General features: G+C 60.5%; 1 protein-coding gene across 7 annotated transcripts in view; it reads left to right on the forward strand.

Moving 5' to 3' along the window:
• CARD11 (caspase recruitment domain family member 11) overlaps window positions 1-20,074 on the forward strand; it is a 108,089-nt gene extending 88,015 nt beyond the window's left edge. For 5 of the 7 annotated variants that reach the window (XM_082600546.1, XM_082600547.1, XM_082600544.1 and 2 more), the window contains 16 exons: window positions 403-579; window positions 1,511-1,562; window positions 3,153-3,235; window positions 4,274-4,374; window positions 5,364-5,416; window positions 7,537-7,669; window positions 8,235-8,436; window positions 8,850-8,976; window positions 11,497-11,737; window positions 12,379-12,475; window positions 12,853-12,948; window positions 14,437-14,572; window positions 15,361-15,540; window positions 15,840-15,964; window positions 17,405-17,520; window positions 19,399-20,074. In XM_082600546.1, coding sequence (XP_082456672.1) covers window positions 403-579; window positions 1,511-1,562; window positions 3,153-3,235; window positions 4,274-4,374; window positions 5,364-5,416; window positions 7,537-7,669; window positions 8,235-8,436; window positions 8,850-8,976; window positions 11,497-11,737; window positions 12,379-12,475; window positions 12,853-12,948; window positions 14,437-14,572; window positions 15,361-15,540; window positions 15,840-15,964; window positions 17,405-17,520; window positions 19,399-19,603 — 2,124 coding nt within the window. In that variant the 3' untranslated portion in view covers window positions 19,604-20,074. The remainder of the gene's footprint in view (window positions 1-402; window positions 580-1,510; window positions 1,563-3,152; window positions 3,236-4,273; window positions 4,375-5,363; window positions 5,417-7,536; window positions 7,670-8,234; window positions 8,437-8,849; window positions 8,977-11,496; window positions 11,738-12,378; window positions 12,476-12,852; window positions 12,949-14,436; window positions 14,573-15,360; window positions 15,541-15,839; window positions 15,965-17,404; window positions 17,521-19,398) is intronic. The other 2 variants (XM_082600545.1, XM_082600549.1) reach the window with 2 other exon arrangements.
• Window positions 20,075-20,877: the final 803 nt, after the last annotated feature.

Below are 20,877 nucleotides of genomic sequence, written 5' to 3' on the forward strand. Positions count from 1 at the left end.
GTACCTGGCACTGTTTTTCTCATGATCCAGTCATTCAGCCACGCTTCTTACATTTGTAGCTTAGGCACAGGGCTAGAAATTGTGGATCTGACGGTGGTGTATCAGATGAGGGGCCAAGACCATCTGGGAGGCCGTCCCTCTACTACTGTAAACAGCACAGTGCGAGGGTCTGCGCCAGGGCCCCGGCGGGAGGGAGATGGGGGCGGGGGTCTTGTGAGGAGGAGGGGAGCTAGAATGCTAGGTCTTGGCATCGGGCCGGACGCGGGGGTCAGGGAGGAGGCGGCCATCCTGCGCTTCAAGCTCGGGTGCCCGAGGGAGTGGTGGTGCCATCAGACCTTGTTCCTGCGCGTGGCGGCTGCTCCTCGGCGCTCCGTCACGGACACGGCCTCCCCTTGTCTCCAGAGTTTGCCCAGGAACCTACCAGTGACCATCATCTCTCAGAACTTTGGGGACACCAGCCCCAGGACCAACGGTCAGGAGGCTGACGATTCTTCAACCTCAGAGGATTCGCCAGAGGACAGCCGCTACTTCCTGCCGTACCACCCGCCCAAGCGCAGGATGAACCTGAAAGGCATCCAGGTGCTCGCACGCAGCCGGGGAGGCGCCAGGGTCCTCGTCGGGCCATCCTGGGGCGGGGGTGGGGACCGGGGAGCTGGGGGCCCCCTGCCGGCGGGGGAGCAGGCAGCAGGGCCTCCCGTGGGCCGGGGGCAGGTCTCAGACCCCTGATGCGACTTGACCGCCGTCAGCCCTAGGAACGGAAACCGTGCCCGCTTGTGCTTTTTGCTGGTTTGTTTTGGCTCATTCTTCCATCTCTTACGAATGTAGTACAAGTTAAGGAGAGGAGAGAGAATGAAATAAGCACGATCTCCGAATTCATTGGTTTCTTCAGCGCATAGGTACTGAGTGCCTGTCGCGTGTGTCCTGACGTCAGTGGCTTGTGACGGAGCTGGAGCTACAGCCCGCGTCCTGCCTGCTTTGCTGTGCCTCTAGTGCACTCCGTCAGCTGAGGCGTGAAGGAATGTGACGGAGTGGAGGGGACGGTCTCCCGCGCGGGGCCGGGCAGTGTGACCTCCCCGCCCTCGCACACACGGAGCGGGAAGGCGTAGGCCAGCGCCCCGGAGGCCGGCCTGGAACCGCCAGCACCTCATGCCAGGGGTGGCCGGGGCAGCTGCCCAAAAGCCTCGCCCGTTCCTGAAAATTCCCCCGTGCCGTGCAGCCTCACAGTACCACCCCACCTCCACTCTCGGCCCTTGTACCATCCGAGCCACGGGGCACCGCCTCCCGCGGGGCGAGCGTGTCTGTACCAGCAGCTGCCTGCGCTGGGCCGGGGGAGCCACGGCCGTGGAGCATCCGTGGGCATCCTGCGCCCTCCGTGGTTCCTGCAGCCACGTGACGAGGGCGGCGTGGGCTCGCCTCAGTTTCTTTCTTTGCTTAGCGCCGGTGACGTGTGTCTCAGGCCTTGTTTGATGTGTGTCCTCTGTCTCCTTTCTTCCCCTCCCCTCTCTTTCAGCTGCAGAGAGCCAAATCCCCCATCAGCCTGAAGCGAACATCAGATTTTCAAGGTTAGCGAGACGCCCGGATCCCTCTCCTGTCTGTCACTCTGACTCTCGGTCCATCTGTTTCTCCCATCGTAGGCATCGATCCTGCAAGGTTAACCCGGGAGGGGTCTCGGGGGCCCTGGGGCCCCGGGGTGGCAGGGTGTCCAGATGGTGATGACTGTTCGCTGTCATTGGAGAGGGCGGGAGCCCTGACCACGGAAATGTCACATCTGAGGTCCTCTCCCCATGGGTCCGTCTGGAGCCCCGATACTTGGCCTCCCTCCCAGACTTCTGGCCAGGCAGTCCCCGGCGTGGGAGGCCACCAGTTCACCCCTAAGCCCCGGAGTCTCCGAGACACACTCTCCTCAGAATTCCTCTCACTCATCCTCAGCGCCACTCTGGAGCGACAGCTGGCTAGCGAGGGTTTGCCTGGGTGAACCGGGCACCTACTGTGTGCCAAGTGCTGGCAGGTCCATGTAGACGCTTCCAGAGCCCAGGTACTCGGGCAGGGCCATCGGTGAGGAGGCGGAATGTGGCTCTGGACACCCAAGAGAGTGGTTGGAAGAAGGCTGGAGAAGGATCTGCCAAGAAGGGCACGTGCAGACGGGGTGTAGAAAAGGGAGAATTGAGGCCGCTGGGCACGGCCTCCGGAAGGGCCCCCGGGATGGAGCAGGAAGCAGAGACACGGACGTGTAGCCTGGAAAGCATGTGATACAGAAAGCTGTGCTGCCTCCTGGGGTCAGAGCAGGACGGCACCAGGAACGAGCCCGCAGAGGTTGACGGCCAGGCCCGAGTTCACGGACTTCCTCCCTCCGAGGAGAGCAGGGCAGCCAGGGGTCCAGATCTGGGCTGCGCCTGGTGGGGACACCGGGGGAAGGGGAGCCCTAAGGTGGGGGCCGAGCCACTTCCCTGGTGGCCAGACTAGGTGTTTTAGGGACCTTGTACAGAAGGGAGGTGTAAAGGGCCTGGGGCCAGCAGAAGTGGAGAGGGCGTTTGTGCCGAGGAGAGGGAAAGGGGTGCAGCGGAGACGGAGCCTTGCCGGCTGCCTGACGGGCGCTGGGCCAGGGAGGGAACTGTGGTTCGTCCCCTCGAGGGCGCCACGGACCAGGGTGCACGTGTGCAGCTGGCTGGGCACGTACACGCATGCACACACACCAGCGCGTGGGGCTGTGGATAGGGAAGCTGACCGCTCCCCTGCAGCAAGACGAGGGCCGAAAGGGGTGTGCATAAGCCCCCAGGCGGCCTCGAAGGAGCACAGGGGCGCCCGGGGCTGCGCGGGAGGCAGCACGCCCAGCCCATCGGCCCCGGTCCCCAGTCGGCCTGCTTAGTGGGGACGTTCCGGCCCCAGTACCCGCTGTTCCACACGGAGTGCAAGCCGGGATGCCCACCTTGGCCCTCAAGACAGAGGGCATCGTCCAGCCTTGACGAGGCCGCCCTGGGCCTGTGGGGCGGGGGGGGGGACGTGGTGGTGAAAAGACCCGGCTCTTCCTCAAGCGGAGGGGAGAGGAGGCCGGCCCCAGGGGCGCAGTGCCTCAGGGGCCCCCACTGACCCTTCCCTCCCCGTCCTCCCCCGCCCCTTCCGTCTGCGCCTCCTGCCCGATTCGCCGAGGACAGGGAGGGGACACGAAGAAGACGTCATGGACGCCAGCCCCAGCTCCTCCAGGTCACTGCCCGTCACCACCTCCTTCTCCAAGATGGTGAGCAGGGCCCTCACCGCCCTCCCCGTTCTGGCTCAGAGCTCGGGCCAGGCCCCCCACCCCGGCCTCGCCGCCTCGCGGGCCCAGCCCGCTTGCTTTCCTCGCCCAGGGCCGCAGCCCAGGCCCTGCTCCACGTCCTCTGGCCTCGCGATGTATTTACACCTTCTTGCTGCCTCCTTTCCCAATTTAACGCTCGGTGGGCGGAAGAGCCGGGCCTCCGCAGGGCTGCGGCGAGTTGCACAGGCGGCTGACGATCCTGCGGCCGCTTCTCAGCCCCTGGCGACTCCGGCAGCTGGAGGGGGGCAGCCGGCGGGGGCCGGAGCGGCAGAGCAAGGGCGTTCCTCCCTGCAGCCCACCTGGGCCGAGCCTGGCAGGGTCATCCTGCTGCCACTGCTGCCGCCACCACCGTGTCACTCCCCCTAGCCAGGCAGCCGGAGGCGTGGGATTAGAAATTCTAACCCCGAGGGGAAGCCCTGGGAAGCTGGCCAGCTCCGCTCCCAACATCAGGCCCTGGAGGAGAGAGACGTGACAAGGATTGGCTCCTGTCTGAGCCCAGCTCTGGGACGGGAAACCCCAGGCACTCATTTCAGGCAGCCCTTGCCAGGAGCCAGTGGGCTTCGTCTCAAAGGGCCACCCTCCAGCAGCCGAGCTGTCTGCGTGGGCATCTGCCAGCGCCAAAGGTCTTCCTCTTGTCCAGAGCAGGTGCCCAACGCTGGGCAGCTCTGGGGACGGAGAACGCTGCCTGTGCTGGGCACAAACAAGGACCGCCCCTCGGGTTCCCTCCCGCCTCCCCGCTTCCTGTTCCCGGGGCGAGCAGATGTGCACCAGGCTTGGTGGCTTCGGCCGCCCTAGGCTGAGCACGAGCCTTTTTCGGCCAAGGTTGCGCTGAGAACCAGCTTGCGGGCCCACACTGCCTGTGTAGCAGGCAGGGACGCGTCTGAGTTAAATTTAGTCCGTGTGTATATAATATTTATGCCCGCAGAGGCGCAACGTATAAATATCCAGCTCCCCGTAACATATCTGTGTGTGTGTTTGAAGCAGCCCCATCGAAGCCGTTCCAGCATCATGTCAATCACGGCCGAGCCCCCAGGAAACGACTCCATCGTCAGACGCTACAAGGAAGATGCGCCTCATCGGAGGTGGGTGACAGGTGGAAGGAGGGGGCGGGACATTTTCCTGGTGCCTGTTGTGCCGCTCGGAAGTCCTTAAGGGAAGCTTGAAATATAGGCAGGATGGTGCCCATTTTACAGATGAGGAGGCTGAGGCTCAAAGAAGGGACATGGCTTTCCCAGGGCCCCCCAGCTAGCTAGCAAATGATGAAACCAACATCACTTTGCTCCCTGCTACCGAGAAATCAGGCTTCTCCATCCCATGGTTCCAGAGCTTGGCTTTTTCTGCCAAAGAGTGAGAGACCCTGTGAGTGTCCCCCTCATTCCTCCTCCCTCTCCCCTTTCCTCACCTCTTGGACACCAACAGTGTCCCCATTGTGGAGACCACAGTAGAGATATGCCTGGGCATCCAGATGTTTCCAATCAGCCAGATATTTAGCATCTTACGTTCAGAGTCAGAGGTTGGTGGTGGTTCCCAGAAGGGCCAAACCAAGGAGTGGCCGGTGGGGCTGGATCTCCATCTTGGGTCCTGCCAGCCACCTGGCTTGGGCCTCATTACTGCATCACAGGAACAGCTTAGAACTCTTGGAACACATGCCTCACTCCCGTCCGGTCCTGTCTGAGGGAGGCTCAGCTGTTTGGGCCCGTCACACAACGCAGCCCGTCCAAGTATAAACGCTATCAAACACTCTTCGTCCAGGGAGAGGAATGAGTGGGAAGTAGCAGGTGGGGCTGCCGGGGACTCTGCTCACCAGCTCTTCGTGTCTGTCCTCACACCCGCTAATGTGGCCTCTGCAGGCTCTGGGGCCGCCCTGCCCTCCCAGCAAAGCACCCAGCCTCGTGCAGCCCTCCCGTGGCCCACAGCCCTCCACCCACCTGCTGACCTTCCTCTGCTGCCCATCCTGCCCTCTCAAAACCAAAGCCTCTCGGACAGCCAGAACATTCCAGAAGCTTCGCCCTCCCTTGCCCACCTGCACACACAGTCAGGAGAGCTCTCATGTCCCCCTTATGTCTTGCAGCACAGTTGAAGAAGACAATGACAGCGGTGGCTTCGATGCCTTAGACCTTGACGGTAGGTACCCAGCAGATCTGAGAGGCGTTACAGGTGTGGCAGCCACGTCGGCCCCATCCTGATCCTCCAGCAGGGCCTGCCTGGGGCGAAGCCTTGCACACAGTAGGTCCTCAGGACACGTGTGCAGAGTGGATTCTGAGAGGGCTGTCTGTGCACAAGGAAGACAGGCCTCCGCCCGCTGAGTGGCTTGGGCCGGGAAGTGCCTGAGGAGCCTGTCCTTTGTTCTGCAGACAGTAGGAACCATCCCGATGCTGAATCAGAGTTCGGTCCGGGTCTTTAAGAAAGCATAGCTCTCGTGATTGTAGCCAAGCACTGTGATTCAGTTCCAGTGACTCTCAGCAGCTGTTTTCAGAGATGCTGTTGTCCTCGTTTTGCAGATGAAGAAACAGAGTCTTATGGAGACTGAGGAGGAGTGTGGGGGAGGAGGGACTGGCAGCAGGGGGACCTCTTAAGAAGCCAGGTATTAATGAAGCTGTTAACCAGCCTCAGCGAGACGAGTGGCAGGCATGGGGCTGGGGCCCTGGGATGGAGATGGGGCGGCAATTAAGGTTGGTTTTCATCCCCTGAAATTGCAGGTGTGGGGCAGGCAGGCACTGGGGAGACTGGAGGGGGTGTGGTAGCCCTGAACCCGCCCCATGGGCAGAGCTGGTATGATGGAGGGGATATTCCCTTGGCCCAGCATGTTGCCACGCAGAGCCAGAAACGAAGGCTCCGTCTCCAGGGAGTAAGCATGCACGCAGCACCCGCCAGCCACCACCCCTTACAGCCGCGAGGCCCAGCACACATTGAGTTCCTGCACCTCACCAGGCCCTGCTACAGCTGCATGGGACACAGAAACCTGTGTCCCTGAGTTCTTGCTGTGGCAGAGACCATGGTGGCATAGTTGAGAACCAGTGGGGAGACCAATGCAGATTTGCAGACCTGAGCTGCTGCTGCTGTTTTTTGTTTTTTTTTTTTTTAATATTTATTTATTTATTTGTTTTATCATTTATTTATTTTGGCTGCGCTGGGTCTTAGTTGCGGCATGTGGGATCTTTTAGTTGCGGCACGCAGACTCTTAGTTGCAGCATGTAGGATGTAGTTCCCAGACCAGGGATCAAACCTGGGCCCCCTGCATTGGGAGAGTAGGGTCTTACCCACTGGTCCACCAGGGAAGTCCCCAGACCTGAGCTTCTGACTGGATGGACAGGAGGGAGAAGAACAGGAAGGGTTCCGGCTTCTCGGGAGATGGCTCGGCGCCTTGGGATGGTGGCAGCGTCCTCGGGCCCCGTGGAGCTGGCAGCGTGGAGGCGGGCTCAGAATCCTCCGGGTGTGGCCTGCCAGCCCCTTCGGTTCCAGGGCTCCCACCAGCCTGCCTCCACCCACCCCTCGCCAGCTCAGGCTGCCAGCAGATAAAATGAAAGATTAGTGGCTCTCCTTAATTGGGGACCATCAGAAGCTTTCAAGTGTTAAAGAGGTCGGCACCTAATCGAGGCTGGGTCATGGGAAGAACTCCAGTAGTTTGGAAAGGGGAGAGCTGGGAGGAGAGTTCTGGGCAGCTGTCCAAGGCGTTTTGCAGTGTCTGGACAAATTCTCTCTGCAGAGAAGGCTTTGTTATCAGCCCAGAGCAGGGCTTGCAGATCTCCCGTCCCAGCGGCCTGAGCTGTGCAGGGTGGGTGTCTTTCCCTGGGGGGCTCAGGGTTCCGCTGAGTTGGGAGGAGAGTGGGGGGCTTCCTTACTCCGTCCAGACGCTGCTCCTGCAGCCCCGCTCTGGACCCATAGAGGCCGGTAGATGGTGGTTAGACCTGACATCCCCAGATGAAAATTTGGACCCCGATTCCAAAGCAGAGCAAGTGCCTGCTAATGGCGGCCCCTTTCCAGATTCCCCCCTGGAGGCGGGGGAATGGCTCTGATGGAGAGGATGCCGGGACTGGACCCTGTACCCCCCCGGGCCTCCGGGACCCGCTGACTGAGGCTGCTCCCTCATCCGGGGCGGGGGGGATTTGCCAGGAGGCAGAAAGGGAGGAGTGGGGGCTGGAGGGCCCGCCCTGACCCCCCTCGGCCACCCCGGGAAGGCCATGGGCCGCCCTCCCTCCTCCGTCGGCCACTCGGGGGCCTGAGGGTCTGTTGCTCCTTCGCAGATGACAGTCACGAGCGGTACTCCTTTGGACCCCCCTCCATCCACTCCTCCTCCTCCTCGCACCAGTCTGAGGGCCTGGACGCCTATGACCTGGAGCAGGTCAACCTCATGTTTAGGAAGTTCTCTCTAGAAAGGTACCGAGGTCACGGGAGAGGGGAGGCTGGGGTGAGGGGCCGGGATGAGGTGAAGGCTGCTCACCCCTCGATCCCCTGCAAAGGGGATCGTCCACAGCACCCATATTCTAGAATCAGAGTCTGGGAATCATAGTGTCCCAAAGTCAGAAATCACTACCCCTGACCCCCAATCAGGCCCATGTAGGAAGGGGCTTGCCCAGGGCCACACAGCCCGGTAGAGGCAAGGAACGGGACTCTGATGTCGGACTGGCCCCGGGCCCCGCCAGTGACTCCCCAAAGCCCGGTGGGCTGTGCCCACGCGGCCTTCCCGGTGTGCGAGGAGGGGCCGGCGGCCCTTGCACCCGATGCGAGCAGCCGGGGCATGTGTGACCTCAGTCTCATGGTGGCAGTGTCTCCTGGGGCCCCTGCTTCTGGTCTGTGCTGTGACAGCAGGAGCCGGTCGCCAGCTCAAGGTGGCTGCTGCTGTGACTCCCAGGGACGCTGCAGCCCAGGCCCCGCTCTCTGGGTGTCCCGGCCGGGAGTCCTAGCTACAGCTGCCTAACCCCCGTCTTATCTCCCGACCCAGACCCTTCCGGCCGTCTGTCACGTCCGTGGGGCACGTGCGGGGCCCCGGGCCCTCGGTACAGCACACCACGCTGAGTGGCGACAGCCTCATCTCCCAGCTCACGCTGCTCGGGGGCAATGCGCGCGGGAGCTTCGTCCACTCCGTCAAGCCGGGCTCCCTGGCAGAGAAGGCCGGCCTCCGCGAAGGCCACCAGCTGCTGCTGGTGAGGGGCTGGGGGCTGGGGGAGGCAGCGGCTCTGATTCCTCTGCTCATCTGCTGCTGGCAGCGCAGGGACCCCCCACCCCCAAGCCTGCATTAAGCTGCGGATTCCCGGCCAGGAGGAGGGGTTGCCAGGGGGTGGGCCTGTCAGCTCCCCTCTGGAAGCCCCTCCCAGGGCCCTTCTCTCCACGACTCTTTGCTCGTGTTTCTAGAGCCTGTGCACATGCACACGCGCTCCGGGCGGTGGGCAGGAGGCATGTGAACCCCATTTAAGTGCGATGCTTTCTTCCTCAGCAGCGCTGAGCTGGTCTTTGTTGAGCAGCGGTGCTTTTGTTCCCTGGCGGGGCAGCCTCACCCCCGCAGCTCCGCTCGCCTCGCCGTGGAGCCCAAGCGGGACAATGTGTCTTTGATATCTAGCTAGAAGGCTGCATCAAAGGCGAGAAGCAGAGCGTCCCCTTGGAGACGTGCACGAAGGAGGAGGCGCACTGGACCATCCAGAGGTGCAGTGGCCCCGTCACACTGCACTACAAGGTCAACCAGGAAGGTGAAGACCCCAGACGGGGCGGGAGGCCCCTCCCCTTGCTCACCTGCTCATCAGGAGGATAAGCAGCCCCGGCCCGTCAGGAGGACCGAGGGGGCAGGTGTGGGGCGGGAAGGGCGGACGCGGTGACCCACGCGGGCACACACCTGCCCTGGCACGCCTCGGGCCTCCGCCCCGCTCACGGTGGAGGCGGCTCGTCCAGCCACAAGCAGACTGCCTGGCCAGCTCCCCCCTCTCTCTGCGAGGCTGAGGTTTGTTTTCTCTCTCGGGCTTCCCGGCCCTGACGTAGGCAGTGACTCTGGGGTGACCGCCCCTGCACCCGCAGGCCCACTGAGCCACACCGCGGCCAGGCCATCTGCTGCAGGACAGCCGGGCCTCACCCCCCTCTCATCTGGCCCCCCGGCAGCTTTTTCACGGTGTCTCTTTCTCGGCCCAGACTCCTAGGCAGCGTCTTCCTTGTCCCAAACTCTGAGTTCTCATTCTCACCTCTGGGTTTTTTCTTGCATGATTATCTCTGCAGCTGGAACTTATTTTTAACCACCAGGGGCTCATGAATGTTTCAACAGAGCATAAATAGCCACGCTCTCTCTAGCCGTTCCCCACTGCCGCCTGCCTGCCCGTGCTCCTTTCCGGCAGTGCCCGGTCAGTGCGGAAGACAATAATGATGCTCTGTCCCCAGACCCAGGGCCCAGCCTTCTCCTCCTGCAGGCGGGCTCCTCCCCTCTGCCAGGCTGGCATCCCAGCCCAGCAGTAAGTCTCCGGGCGCGGCCCTGCCCACCAGCCCCAGTGCCATAGAACCCAGTATGAGCAGCGCCCCCTGGCTTTGTGTCGCAGCAGCCCCGCGTCTGGAATTCAGTGGGAGGAGGGTTCCCTCCGGCAGGATCCTGTTGGTAGGGCCTGTCCTCCCGGGTGGTGGAGTACTCCGATGGTAATCGGTGTTGACTCCACCCAGGTGGGTGGGAAGGGCCCAACCGGGAATCCCCGTCTCTCCATGAAAGGTGATCCGACGGGCCTGCTGGCGCAAGTCTCCCTGGCCTGTGAGGTGTGGCCTGTGAGAAATAGCATTGGAGGAACTGTTTCTGGGCCTGGCGATTAGGACTGTTTTAGCTTCCACTGTGTTATGGCTGTCTGCATGTGGGGCTGATTTCAGGATTTATATTATGGATTGATGTCTTGGACATTTGCATTTGTTGTATTCGTAATTTTATACCCTGCTTCCTTCCAAAAGGAGTCAAAATTTCACACTAAAGGGCAATGGTGTTAACTAAGGTTAAAACATGTGCCGTGGTCCTACCACTTTGGAAGACCATGTGGCAGTATCTACTGAAGCTGAATGTATACACAGTCAGTGACCTAGTAATTCCACTTCTGTGAATACATCCAAGAGAAATGAGTACATACGTCCACGAAGGTGTAAGTGTTCATAGCAGAGGTATTATCCATAGTAGCCGAAAACTGGAAATGGGATAAATGTGCACACCAGAGAAGGGATAAATCAGAACCACGTGGAATACTCTACAGCAATGAAAAAGAGCATACCGGACTTTGCAGTGGTTGGGACTTCTCCTTCCAATATGGTGGGGTGTGGATTCGATCCCTGGTTGGGGAGCTGGGATCCCACATGCCTCGTGGCCAAGGAGCCAAAACATGAAACAGGAAATATTCAATGGGGACTTTGAAAACGGTCCACATCAAAAAAAAAAAAAAAAGAACACACGATGCTACGTTGCAGCATCGCGGTTGAATCTCAGAGGCGTGACGTTGTGCAGTGAATGCCAGACACGTTCTGGCAGAAGAGCGCGTACCGTCTGCTTCCACTTACATGAAGCGAAGCAGAGCCTACCTGTGCTGCTGGCAGTCAGCATAGAGGGAACCCCTGCAGGGTTCTGACATGGGCATGAGGGAACGTTCTGAGTGGTGGTCACCCAGGTCTAGACATCTGTGAAAATCCGTCGTGCGGAGTGCTGACGGTTGATGGGGCTTACTGCATGTAAGTTACCTAGCAATTAAAGACAAAAATGATAAAACACAAGCACTGTGTATCGGTAGGGAGGGACATGGAGATCGCAGCAGAGGTCCTAGATTTGCTGCAACTTGGCACAAAATTTTGCTCTGAGCTTCTTGGCAGCCAAGACAAAGAGAGAAAGCCATCAGTAACTCAGCTGCTCACTCACCGGGGAGGACAGATGTTTCCCTAGCCATGCCCCCGTGATGAGAGGACCACATCACGGGGGTGTCATCTGCGGGGAGCCCAGCAGTGGGAGGCCCTTCACCGATGGCCTTTTTTTTTTTTTTTTTTTGGTACGCGGGCCTCTCACTGTTGTGGCCTCTCCCGTTGCGGAGCACAGACTCTGAACGCACAGGCTCAGCGGCCATGGCTCACGGGCCTAGCCGCTCTGCGGCAGGTGGGATCCTCCCGGACCGGGGCACGAACCCGTGTCCCCCGCATCGGCAGGCGGACTCTCAACCACTGCGCCGCCAGGGGAGCCCCACCGATGGCTTTTGCGTCTTCTTCTTCCACAGGGTACCGGAAGCTGCTGAAGGACATGGAGGAGGGCCTGATCACGTCGGGGGACTCCTTCTACATCCGGCTCAACCTGAACATCTCCAGCCAGCTGGACGCCTGCTCCATGTCCCTGAAGTGCGACGACGTCGTGCACATCCGTGACACCATGTACCAGGACAAGCACGAGTGGCTGTGTGCGCGGGTTGACCCCTTCACGGACCACGACCTGGACGTGGGCACCATCCCCAGCTACAGCCGGTGAGGCCGAGGGGGCCTGGAGCTCAGCAGCGGGGCTCACAGAGGGGAGCATTTGCCTGCCAACCAGTGACCGCCCCCCATTCCCTCCTCCTCTTTGAAGCCCCCCAGGAATATTGCTCTCTTAAATCCCATTGCTTCACTAAATCCCAGAGCGCCGTCTTTCCATCATTACTGGACAGCTTAGAGCCTGAGTTCATGCTCCCTGTGTTCGACAGTCATCTTTTCCACAGCCCATCTCCCCAGCATCGTTCTGTAATTGTATAGCAGTAGCCGCCAAGGGCTGAGCATCAGTCTACCCCTGGTTAGATGCCCCGGGCATCTGTAAAGCATCCACAGACTCTGACTCTGCTGCCCAGGCCAGCCCTGCAAGGCCAGCCTCAGTAGACCCGATTTACAGATGAGGAAACTGAGGCTCAGAGAAGTTAAGCAACTTTGCCCCAGTACCAAGATGAGTCAGTGCCAGAGGCAGGATTCAAGCCCAGATGCTCAGTGCCCAGTCCTCCCTGGTGTACCTCGGGGGCTCAGAGCTCACACGCTGTGTAGAGCCCCCTGCCCGGGCCAGGCCCCCGCCGGCTTCCCCAGGCTCGGCCCTGGGGTCTCTCCAGCCCCTGAGGCTCCGCCCTCCCCTCTCGCCTCCCCAGAGCCCAGCAGCTCCTCCTGGTCAAGCTGCAGCGCCTGATGCACCGGGGCAGCCGGGAGGAGGTGGACACGGCCCACCACACCCTGAGGGCCCTCCGGGTAGGTCACCCAGCACCCCGCCGGCTTCACACCACCTCCCGGGCCCTTTTTGGAGGGGATCCCGAGTGGGAGCCATCCATCTCCGTGGGATGGTGGATTGCAGGGAACCGGGCTCCTTAGGGCCGCCCCCTCCAGAGGGAGCCCCACCTCTGCACCCTTCCCAGCTGTGGTGCACGCTCCCCTCGGCCCGCTCTGGTCATTGTTGGAACAAGTCCCGAGGCCCCTCCCACCCCCTGAGCTTGCTCCCCTGTCAGGAGTGCTTTGATCCGCAACGGGTGTTCTCCCCCCGTGAGCATGGAGCGGGGCTGGGAGCCGTCTCCCGTACTCAGCGGCATCAGTATGCCAGCGGGTCTGACTGGTTGATAAACTGATTTCAGAACACCCTGCAGCCCGAAGAACCACTTCCCACTGCGGACCCCCGGGTCAGCCCCCGCCTCTCACGAGCGAGTTTCCTTTTCGGCCAGCTCCTTCAGGTAAAGCTCTCGGAGCACCTGCTGATCTTCAGCCACATTTTGCCGCAGCCCTGCCCTCTCCCTACCGAGAAGAGGAGGCTGTATCAGAACAGCAGTGCTCTATGTTTGTCCCCCACTTGCAACTTTTCACGGCACCTTATATCTTCCATCCCATTTTATTCTCACAGTGACGGGTTGGTAGACAGTCTGCACCTGTTGGAAGCAAACCTCGCTTTCATAAAAGATTTGAGCAAACTTAGGGCTAAAAGAAACTTAAACATCTTAGCTGCTCAAATATTAATGGAAAAGTGAGGAGAGGAAAACAAACGTTCAAGATATCCAGGTCCTCAGATTGAGCATTAAATTTATCTCTGAGCATCCTAGCAGCCAGGAAAGAAAGGGAAACCCAGCAGAGTCTTTATATCTTACCTGGTGCCAAAACGTTTTAGCTCTTTGGGACCAGGAAAAATTTTTCCCTTGTACTTGATTCTAAGAGGTTTCTTTTCTTTTTTTTTGGCATTGAACAGCCTCATGGGTGATGTGTTCAGAAGTGATTTCACATAAACGCAGAAGCATTCCACGCAGCCTTTTTCTCTATCACCAGTTCACAAAAGCTGAGAGTCCTATTAAGACGTAGCCCCGCAAGGATGTCCTGTGTTGGCTCTGTGCTGGCCCCAGCAGAGCTAGTCTGTCACTCCACTGCTCCATCCTAATGTTGGAACGTAGGAAACCCAAAGAAAGGGTTCACGGTGTGACCCTAGAACCCAGGCAGAGGCAAACAGGTAGCAGGAAGACACGGAGGGGGAAGGGAACCCTGGTGAAGTCCGAGGCACCCCTGAAGGCAGGACCACGTGAGACCACACTTTTTTGTGCCCACACGTCATGCATGAGTCCAAAACCCTGAGTTTTTGGGTGACTTGCTCGAAGGCTGGTTAACAACAGAGCAGGGCTGACATCCCAGCTCCCTGGACTTTCCTCCCTGCAGAGGGAGGGCGTGGAGAGTCTCAAAGTAGCCCAGGGAGTATGGTGTCCACCGCTGGGCATCCCTTTCCGCCCTCCAGGACTCAACTCTGAATGGTAGAAGGGTGCAGGCACTCCCCCGGAAGACTCGGGGATGCTGAGGCAGGGGGTGAAGTCACCTGCACCCCCCGCCAGGTGGGCCGTTTGGGGGCGGCCAGGGGTCTTCCACAGCCAGAGCGCTCCAGGCCTCACAGAGCTCGTGGATCCCCTAGATGTGGGTGGGGTTGCAGGGGGCTCCACTGAGGGCCTGCTTGGGACCAGCCCTCTGGCAGGTTACGCCCAGCCGGGGAAGAGAGTGTGAGCATTTGTTCACTTACTTGCCTACTGACGGCGTCCCAGACAGCTAAAGAACTTGCGCCACCTGCTAGGTGTCCCCTGTGTTGAGAGGGGTCGTGACTGACCCAGGCGCCCGGGGCAGAGCCCAGATCTGAACGGAGGTCTCCCGAGCCCGGGTTACGCCTTCCTCCACCCCCTCTCCTCTGTCCGCAGTTCGTCAGCAGGTCCGAGAACAAGTACAAGCGGATGAACAGCCACGAGCGCGTGCGCATCGTCGCGGGGAGCCCACGGGGGAGCCTGGCCCGGTCCTCACTGGACGCCACGAAGCTCCTGACCGAGAAGCAGGAAGGTGTGGTGCCGACCACCCAGCCCCTCCCCGCCCCATGCGCGCCCGGCGGCCTCAGGGGTCTGGGCGGGCCACAGGGGCCCCCGAGAGTGGGGCTGGGACGTCTGCTCCCTCCAAAGCAAGGGTACCGTCTGGGAAGGAGCTGCCCGGCCCTGGCCAGGAGGACCGACAGCCGCCCGGGCACATCCTGCCAAGTTCCCCCGACCGATACCCGCCGTACTTGGTTTGAGCCCAGACGCCCGTGTTATTTGGAGCTGTTTGCTGTGGAGCGTTTACTTATTGATTCTCTTCCTGCTGAGCACCAACCGCCATTTATCGTGAAGCCAGTGAGGGGCCTCCCGGTGTGCGGTCCCCTATGGAAGGCCCTGCCAGCAGCGAGCAAGGCTTCCCAGGGCCACGCCAGCCCCGACACTGATGGTGACGAGGACCAGGGGCGCCTCTCCACTGCAGCCTCCGCCCAGGCCCTCCCCGGACAGCTTAGCACCTGGGGTGTGTTACGCGCTTCTTGCAGGCGCCTCCTGGCCTGTGAGCAGGGCCGTCTCCCTGGCCCAGCACTGTTGGCCCAGCTCCCAAAACAGAGCCCGGTCCACAGGTCACTCCATAAACTTGCCTGGATAGCGGAAGGGCGTCCTGGGCCGCCGGCTTGCGTCGATTTGCGCAGCGGTTTTTGAGAACTAGCCCCCGGTGTCCCATCCCCACTCCCAAATGGTCTTCAAGGCTCCGTGGAGCCAAGAGGGCACCTGGGCTGCCCCTGCCCCAGGCAGTACCAGCCCTTCCCTGTCCCCTCGCAGAGTTGGACCCCGAGAGCGAGCTCGGCAAGAACCTCAGCCTGGTCCCCTACAGCCTGGTGCGCGCCTTCTACTGCGAGCGCCGCCGGCCCGTCCTGTTCACGCCCACCATGCTGGCCAAGGCGCTGGTCCAGAAGCTGCTCAACTCCGGGGGCGCGATGGAGTTCACCATGTGCAAGCCGGGTGAGCCCCCCGCTGCAGGCTGCTCTTCCCCCCTCCCCCGCCTGCTGCATCAGGGGCTCAGGAGCCGACGGGAGGGCGTGGCTGGCTGGCTGCCGTGGGCACTGTAAGGTGGGACCCTGACCTTGCCCTCCATTGAGAAGCCTCGGGGTCTAGTGGAGGAGACGAGATTTACTTCCACGTGGCCAGAAAGGGATCAGACACGCAGCTCTATCGAGCCCAGGAAGCAGGGCGGAGCCTGGACGGGACAGTCGGCCCGAGACCACCTGTGCTGCCCTCAGGACCGGCCCCTCTCCCCGCAGATGTTGTCACGAGAGACGAGTTCCTCAGAAAGCAGAAGACGGAGACCATCATCTACTCCCGAGAGAAGAACCCCAACTCCTTTGAATGTGTCGTTCCCGCCCACATCGAGGCTGTGGCGGCCAAGGTGAGGCCGGCTGGAGGCTGACAGGGCTTGTGAGCCACGTGCGCCGTGGAGAGGGTGATGCTCTCACCTCCCCGCGGGGGAGCCTTCTTCCTCTCCCTCTACCACGCGCTGACATCTCCAAGCCCTGTCCTGCGGCTCTGATGTGCATTTATATTTGGAACCTCCTCTGTTTCTGATGGCTTCCGGGTGCTGGTCCTCTGGTCCGCGTTGTTCAGGGATGTGTGTGCGCCTGGCTGTGATAACAGGGGCCAGAGATAGCGGGCAAGCAGGCGACAGGCACCGTGTTCGCCAAATGGGGGCAGTGGACCATCAGAAGGGTTCTTGGCAGTGACGCAGAAAAGGCGTCTGCACGCAGTTTGGAGTCTTCTGGAGCCAAGCTTTGAGACCCTGGCTGGCCCTGAGCGTGGAGTTCTTCCTCGCTCCAGGGCTGGGTGAAGGCAGGGCTCTCGGCCCACGAGGATGGTCACGGCCCCGGAGTCTGGGACGGTGACCTGGGGGACGGCAGGAGCAGGAGTCCAGCCGGAGATTCCGAACTTGCCGCCCAGCCGATGGTCACTCCCGCACCCTCCTGCGTCGTCACACGGATCGAAGCACGGTCAGAGCTGTCAGCCAGCCTTGAAGAGTTTGTTGGGTTTAAAGCTTAGGGAATTGTGACAGCCGGAGCCGATGGACAGTGAGTGGGCAGGGCTGGAGCTGAGAACATTCTGGCTGCGAAGGGGTTCCCATCCAAGAATGCGTGCTGTTAGAAACCCAGCAGTGGCTCTGCTGGCGAGACAGAGGAGCGGTGACCGGGGGCGCAGGGGCCTGGGGCTGGCCACCTCTGCCTCTGGACCTGGGTGCTGGTTCCACTGGCACGTTCACTTTGTGAAAGTCCACTGAGCTGCAGGCTTAGGAGCACGTGCACTTTTCTATATTCAAGTTCTGTTTCAGTGCAGAGGCTTAAGTGGCACCTTCAGCAAAACAGGGATTGTCCTTCTTCAGAAACGACGCGCTCTCAGGCCCCAGGGAGTCGTGCTGGAGAGCCCTTATGTCCTCCCGGGGCCATCCAGCCGCCTCACCTTCCCTGTGTTTTCCACCCACCCCGTCCTAGTACCAAGAGCGCCTCTGCAGGCAGAATAGAGGAGCAGGTGTTCTCCACACTGACCTGGGTTTTTATTAGGACTCACGCACACTGCCTGATTCACCCCGGGCTGGCTGCCGGGCTCTGCCAGCACCCATCCCTGTGCAGGGGGAGCCAGGCGTCCGGACCGGGGGCCTTGTCTCTCAGAGGTTGGGTTCTGCCTGGCTCGTTCTCTGGTTCAGCGGGGGGGCACGCGGGGCTGTCTCGCCCCCGGCTCTGTCCCGTGGAGCCAGACCCTGCCCGGTGGACCCGCCCCAGGCCACCCACACAGGCCGAGGAGGCAATGGGCCCCCGCCGACCACCGGCCACTGTGTCTGCAGAACAAGCACTGCCTGCTGGAGGCCGGGATCAGCTGCACCAGGGACCTGATCAAGTCCCGCATCTACCCCATCGTGCTCTTCGTCCGGGTGTCGGAGAAGAACATCAAGAAGTTCAGGTAGGGCTCCGGGACCTCCCCGCAGGGGCCCTAAAGCACCCCTCCTCTCCCCCGACCTCACCAAGCCTCTGGGGTTCCCGCCAAGAACAGCTGGCTGTGTTGGGCCCACCTCCTCCCCCGAGCATCCCTTGAGTGAATCCTTATCGAAGGTCAGTCCCCAGTGCAGGGGGACATGGCCCTGACCCCTCCAGCAATGGAAACAGTAACACACGCACACACACACACACGTAAAACACGTCCAGGAGGATGGGTGCCGGGAGGGATGGGGGTGCCCTGGGACCCAGGTGGTCCGGGAAGCCAGCATTGGAGCAGGACCCACCACAGCGAGGCCAGGCCGGGCAGGTGCAGAGGGCACAGCTGGCGCCCAGACCCCCAGGCGGGGATGCCCAGAGGAGGCCAGTGTGCTGGGCAGAGCGGTGAGAGGTGACTGGGCCGAAGGGGGTCCAGGCCACACCGGGCCGTGTCGGTCACGGAAGGATGTGACATCTCCTTCTGAGTGAGACGGGAGCTACTGACGGTTTTGAGGAGTGACTTAATCTGCTAAGGGATGTAAAGGCCCCGCTGGCTGCTGCGTTGAGACACAGGCATCGTGACAACCCACACGAGGGGTAGTGATGCTGGGACCACATCCTGTCTGGCGGGCGATGAGGAAAGGTCTGATTCTGGGTCTGTGTTCAAGGTCGGGCCTGTGTGATTGTTGAAGGGTTAGCGGTAAGATTTGATAGGAAGAGGAAATCAGGGTGATGCTGAGGTGGGGAAGGGCGTGGCCTGCCTGTCACGTGGCACCATCTCTGATCCCCACCCTTCCTTGCAACACAACTGCAGCTGACACTGAGAGAGGTCAGGCCACTCCATTCTCTCTGCAAATATTTACCGAGCGCCTATTAAGTGCCAGGCCCGGGACCCCATGAGTGAGCAAGAGTGCAGAGTCCCCACCGCACCACCTCCCACACGTTAGGACGGCCGCTGTCCAAAAAGCAGGAACTCACACCTGTGGGCCCAGATGGGGAGAAATTGTAGCCCTTGCCCACGGCTGGTTGGGAACGTAAAAGGGTGCAGCTGCCGCGGAAAACAGTAAGGAGTTTCCTCAAAACTTAAAGTAGAACTACCACGTGATCCAGAAATCACACTTCTCAGTCTATACTCAAAAGAATTCAAAGCAGGGTCTTCAAGAGGTATTTGCACACCCATGTTCACAGTGGCATTATTCACAGTAGCCGAAAGGCAGAAGCAACCCAAGTGTCCACTGACAGATAAATGGATAAACAAAATGTGGTCCATCCCTACGAGAGAATATGATTCTGCCTTAAAAAGGAAGGAAACTGACACATGGTGAAACATGGCTGGGCCTTGAGGACATGCTGCTCAGTGAAACAAGCCAGACACAGAAGGACAGACACTGCATTTCCACTTCTACGAGGTCCCTGGGGGGGTCAGATGCACAGAGACAGAAAGTAGAGGGGTGGGTGCCAGGGCTTGAGAGGGAGGGGGAAGTGATTGTTTAATGGGTAGAGTTTCAGTTTTGCAAGACGAGAAAGTTACGGAGATGGATGCAGTTCGCTGCGAATAACTTACCACTGCTGAAATGTACACTTACAAGTGGTCAAGATGGGAAATTTTATTTTACGTGTACTTTACCACAATTAAAAAGACTTTCTTTTTAAAGTCCCCACCTCTTAGGATTCCCTAATGAACAGAATAAAAGGGGACAGTGCGTAAGGTGCTAAGTGGTAGACGCGATGGAGAAACAAAGCGGGGAAGGCAGCGTCCGTAGGGTGGCCAGGGGTGTGGGCGGCAGCACGGGGTGGTCCCACAGCACGGGTCCGCCCAGCCAAGCCACGCCCCTGTGCGTCTCCCTCGCCCTCCGCCCGCCCGCAGGAAGATGCTGGCCCGGCCGGAGACTGAGGAGGAGTTCCTGCGCCTGTGCCGGCTGAAGGAGAAGGAGCTGGAGGCCCTGCCGTGCCTCTACGCCAGCGTGGAGGCGGACATGTGGGGCAGCGTGGAGGAGCTGCTCCGCGTCATAAAAGACAAGATCGGGGACGAGCAGCGCAAGACCGTCTGGGTGGACGAGGACCAGCTGTGAGGCGGGGGCACCGCTGAGTCCCAAGGGGACTCGGGAGGGGGGTCCGGATCCCGCGGGGCCACGCCGAGGGGCGAGGGGCGTCCTGCTGCCTAGACGGCCTGGGAGCTCCGTCCTCCCGTTGAGGGAGACCCTCCAGGGAGCCCCCCCGGGGGCAGATGGTGGTCGGGAGGGAGCAGGGAGCGGTCCGCTCCCCCCCGGGGCTGACCTGCTGAGTCGGCCAGCCCTGCAGGCGTGAGTCAGGAGACAGGACCCCACGAAGGACACAGAGCCAGGTCGGAGGCCAGCGGCCCCTGGAAGCCGGAACAGCAGTTGAATGTCACGCGTGGAATAGGTGTGCTGCCCGTAGGGAGGGGACCTGAAAGCCAGGCATCCCCCAGCCCTCGGGACACAGGATATGCACATTTCCAGGCAGAAGGGGAGGTGTGCCCTGCTGTTATTTTTTCCTGCATTAAAATTTCTCCAATTCCTTGTTTTCAACCAATTGTTTAATAGTTTGCAGAGGCTTTCGGCTCTTGCACCGTTCCTCACCTACAAACCACCCCCAGCGAGCTCAGTTCAGGCCCCATGTCATATGCAGGGTGAAGGTAGGGTGACCGTGCATCCCAGTTTTCCCAGGACAGGCCTGATTTACAGCTGGGTTTGGGACTGATCACCAACAGCACCCCCTCTGACTAAGATGCGTCCTGATTTGGACGATAAATTGTATCGTCACCCTGGGAAGGGCCCCCCCTTTCATAGGCTGCCGGGAAGGTCTCGCTGTCTACACCCCTGCGTCCCCTGGCTGCAGCCGCAGGCTAGGCCCTCCTGACTCAGCTCCCCCGCACGTGTGCTCCAGCTCTCTGTGCGGGGAGCATCCTACGTGATGCAGCCTTGCTCTATCTTTCAGTTCAGGAAGCAGCACGTGGGCTAAGGCCCTCCGGTGGGCTTACTGCCCACAGCCCAGGAGCCACACTCCTTCCACAGCAGACAGCAAAGGCTTTATGGGCTCTAGAACCATTCTTCTTCTTGACCCTCTCAATGCAAACTTCCTGAGTACAAACCCAACAGGCACAGCCAAACCAGGCCAGCTCCAGCCAGGCACCATGGCGAGCATTCAGCAGCTGGTAGGTAGCAGGCTGGGGTTCAGACCTTGGTCTGTGTGTTCATGGGAGTTGTGGGAGCAACTGTTCGTTGATAATCCACGTCTACACTGCCTTTCTCACCAACCGAATCCTGATTTTATCCTCGGAAACCACACGCACAGCTAAAAAACCATAGTCCCCAGCCTCCCTGGC

This window comes from Mesoplodon mirus (genome assembly GCF_964341445.2).
Source record: "Mesoplodon mirus genome assembly, chromosome: 15".
Classification (NCBI taxonomy): domain Eukaryota; kingdom Metazoa; phylum Chordata; class Mammalia; order Artiodactyla; family Ziphiidae; genus Mesoplodon; species Mesoplodon mirus.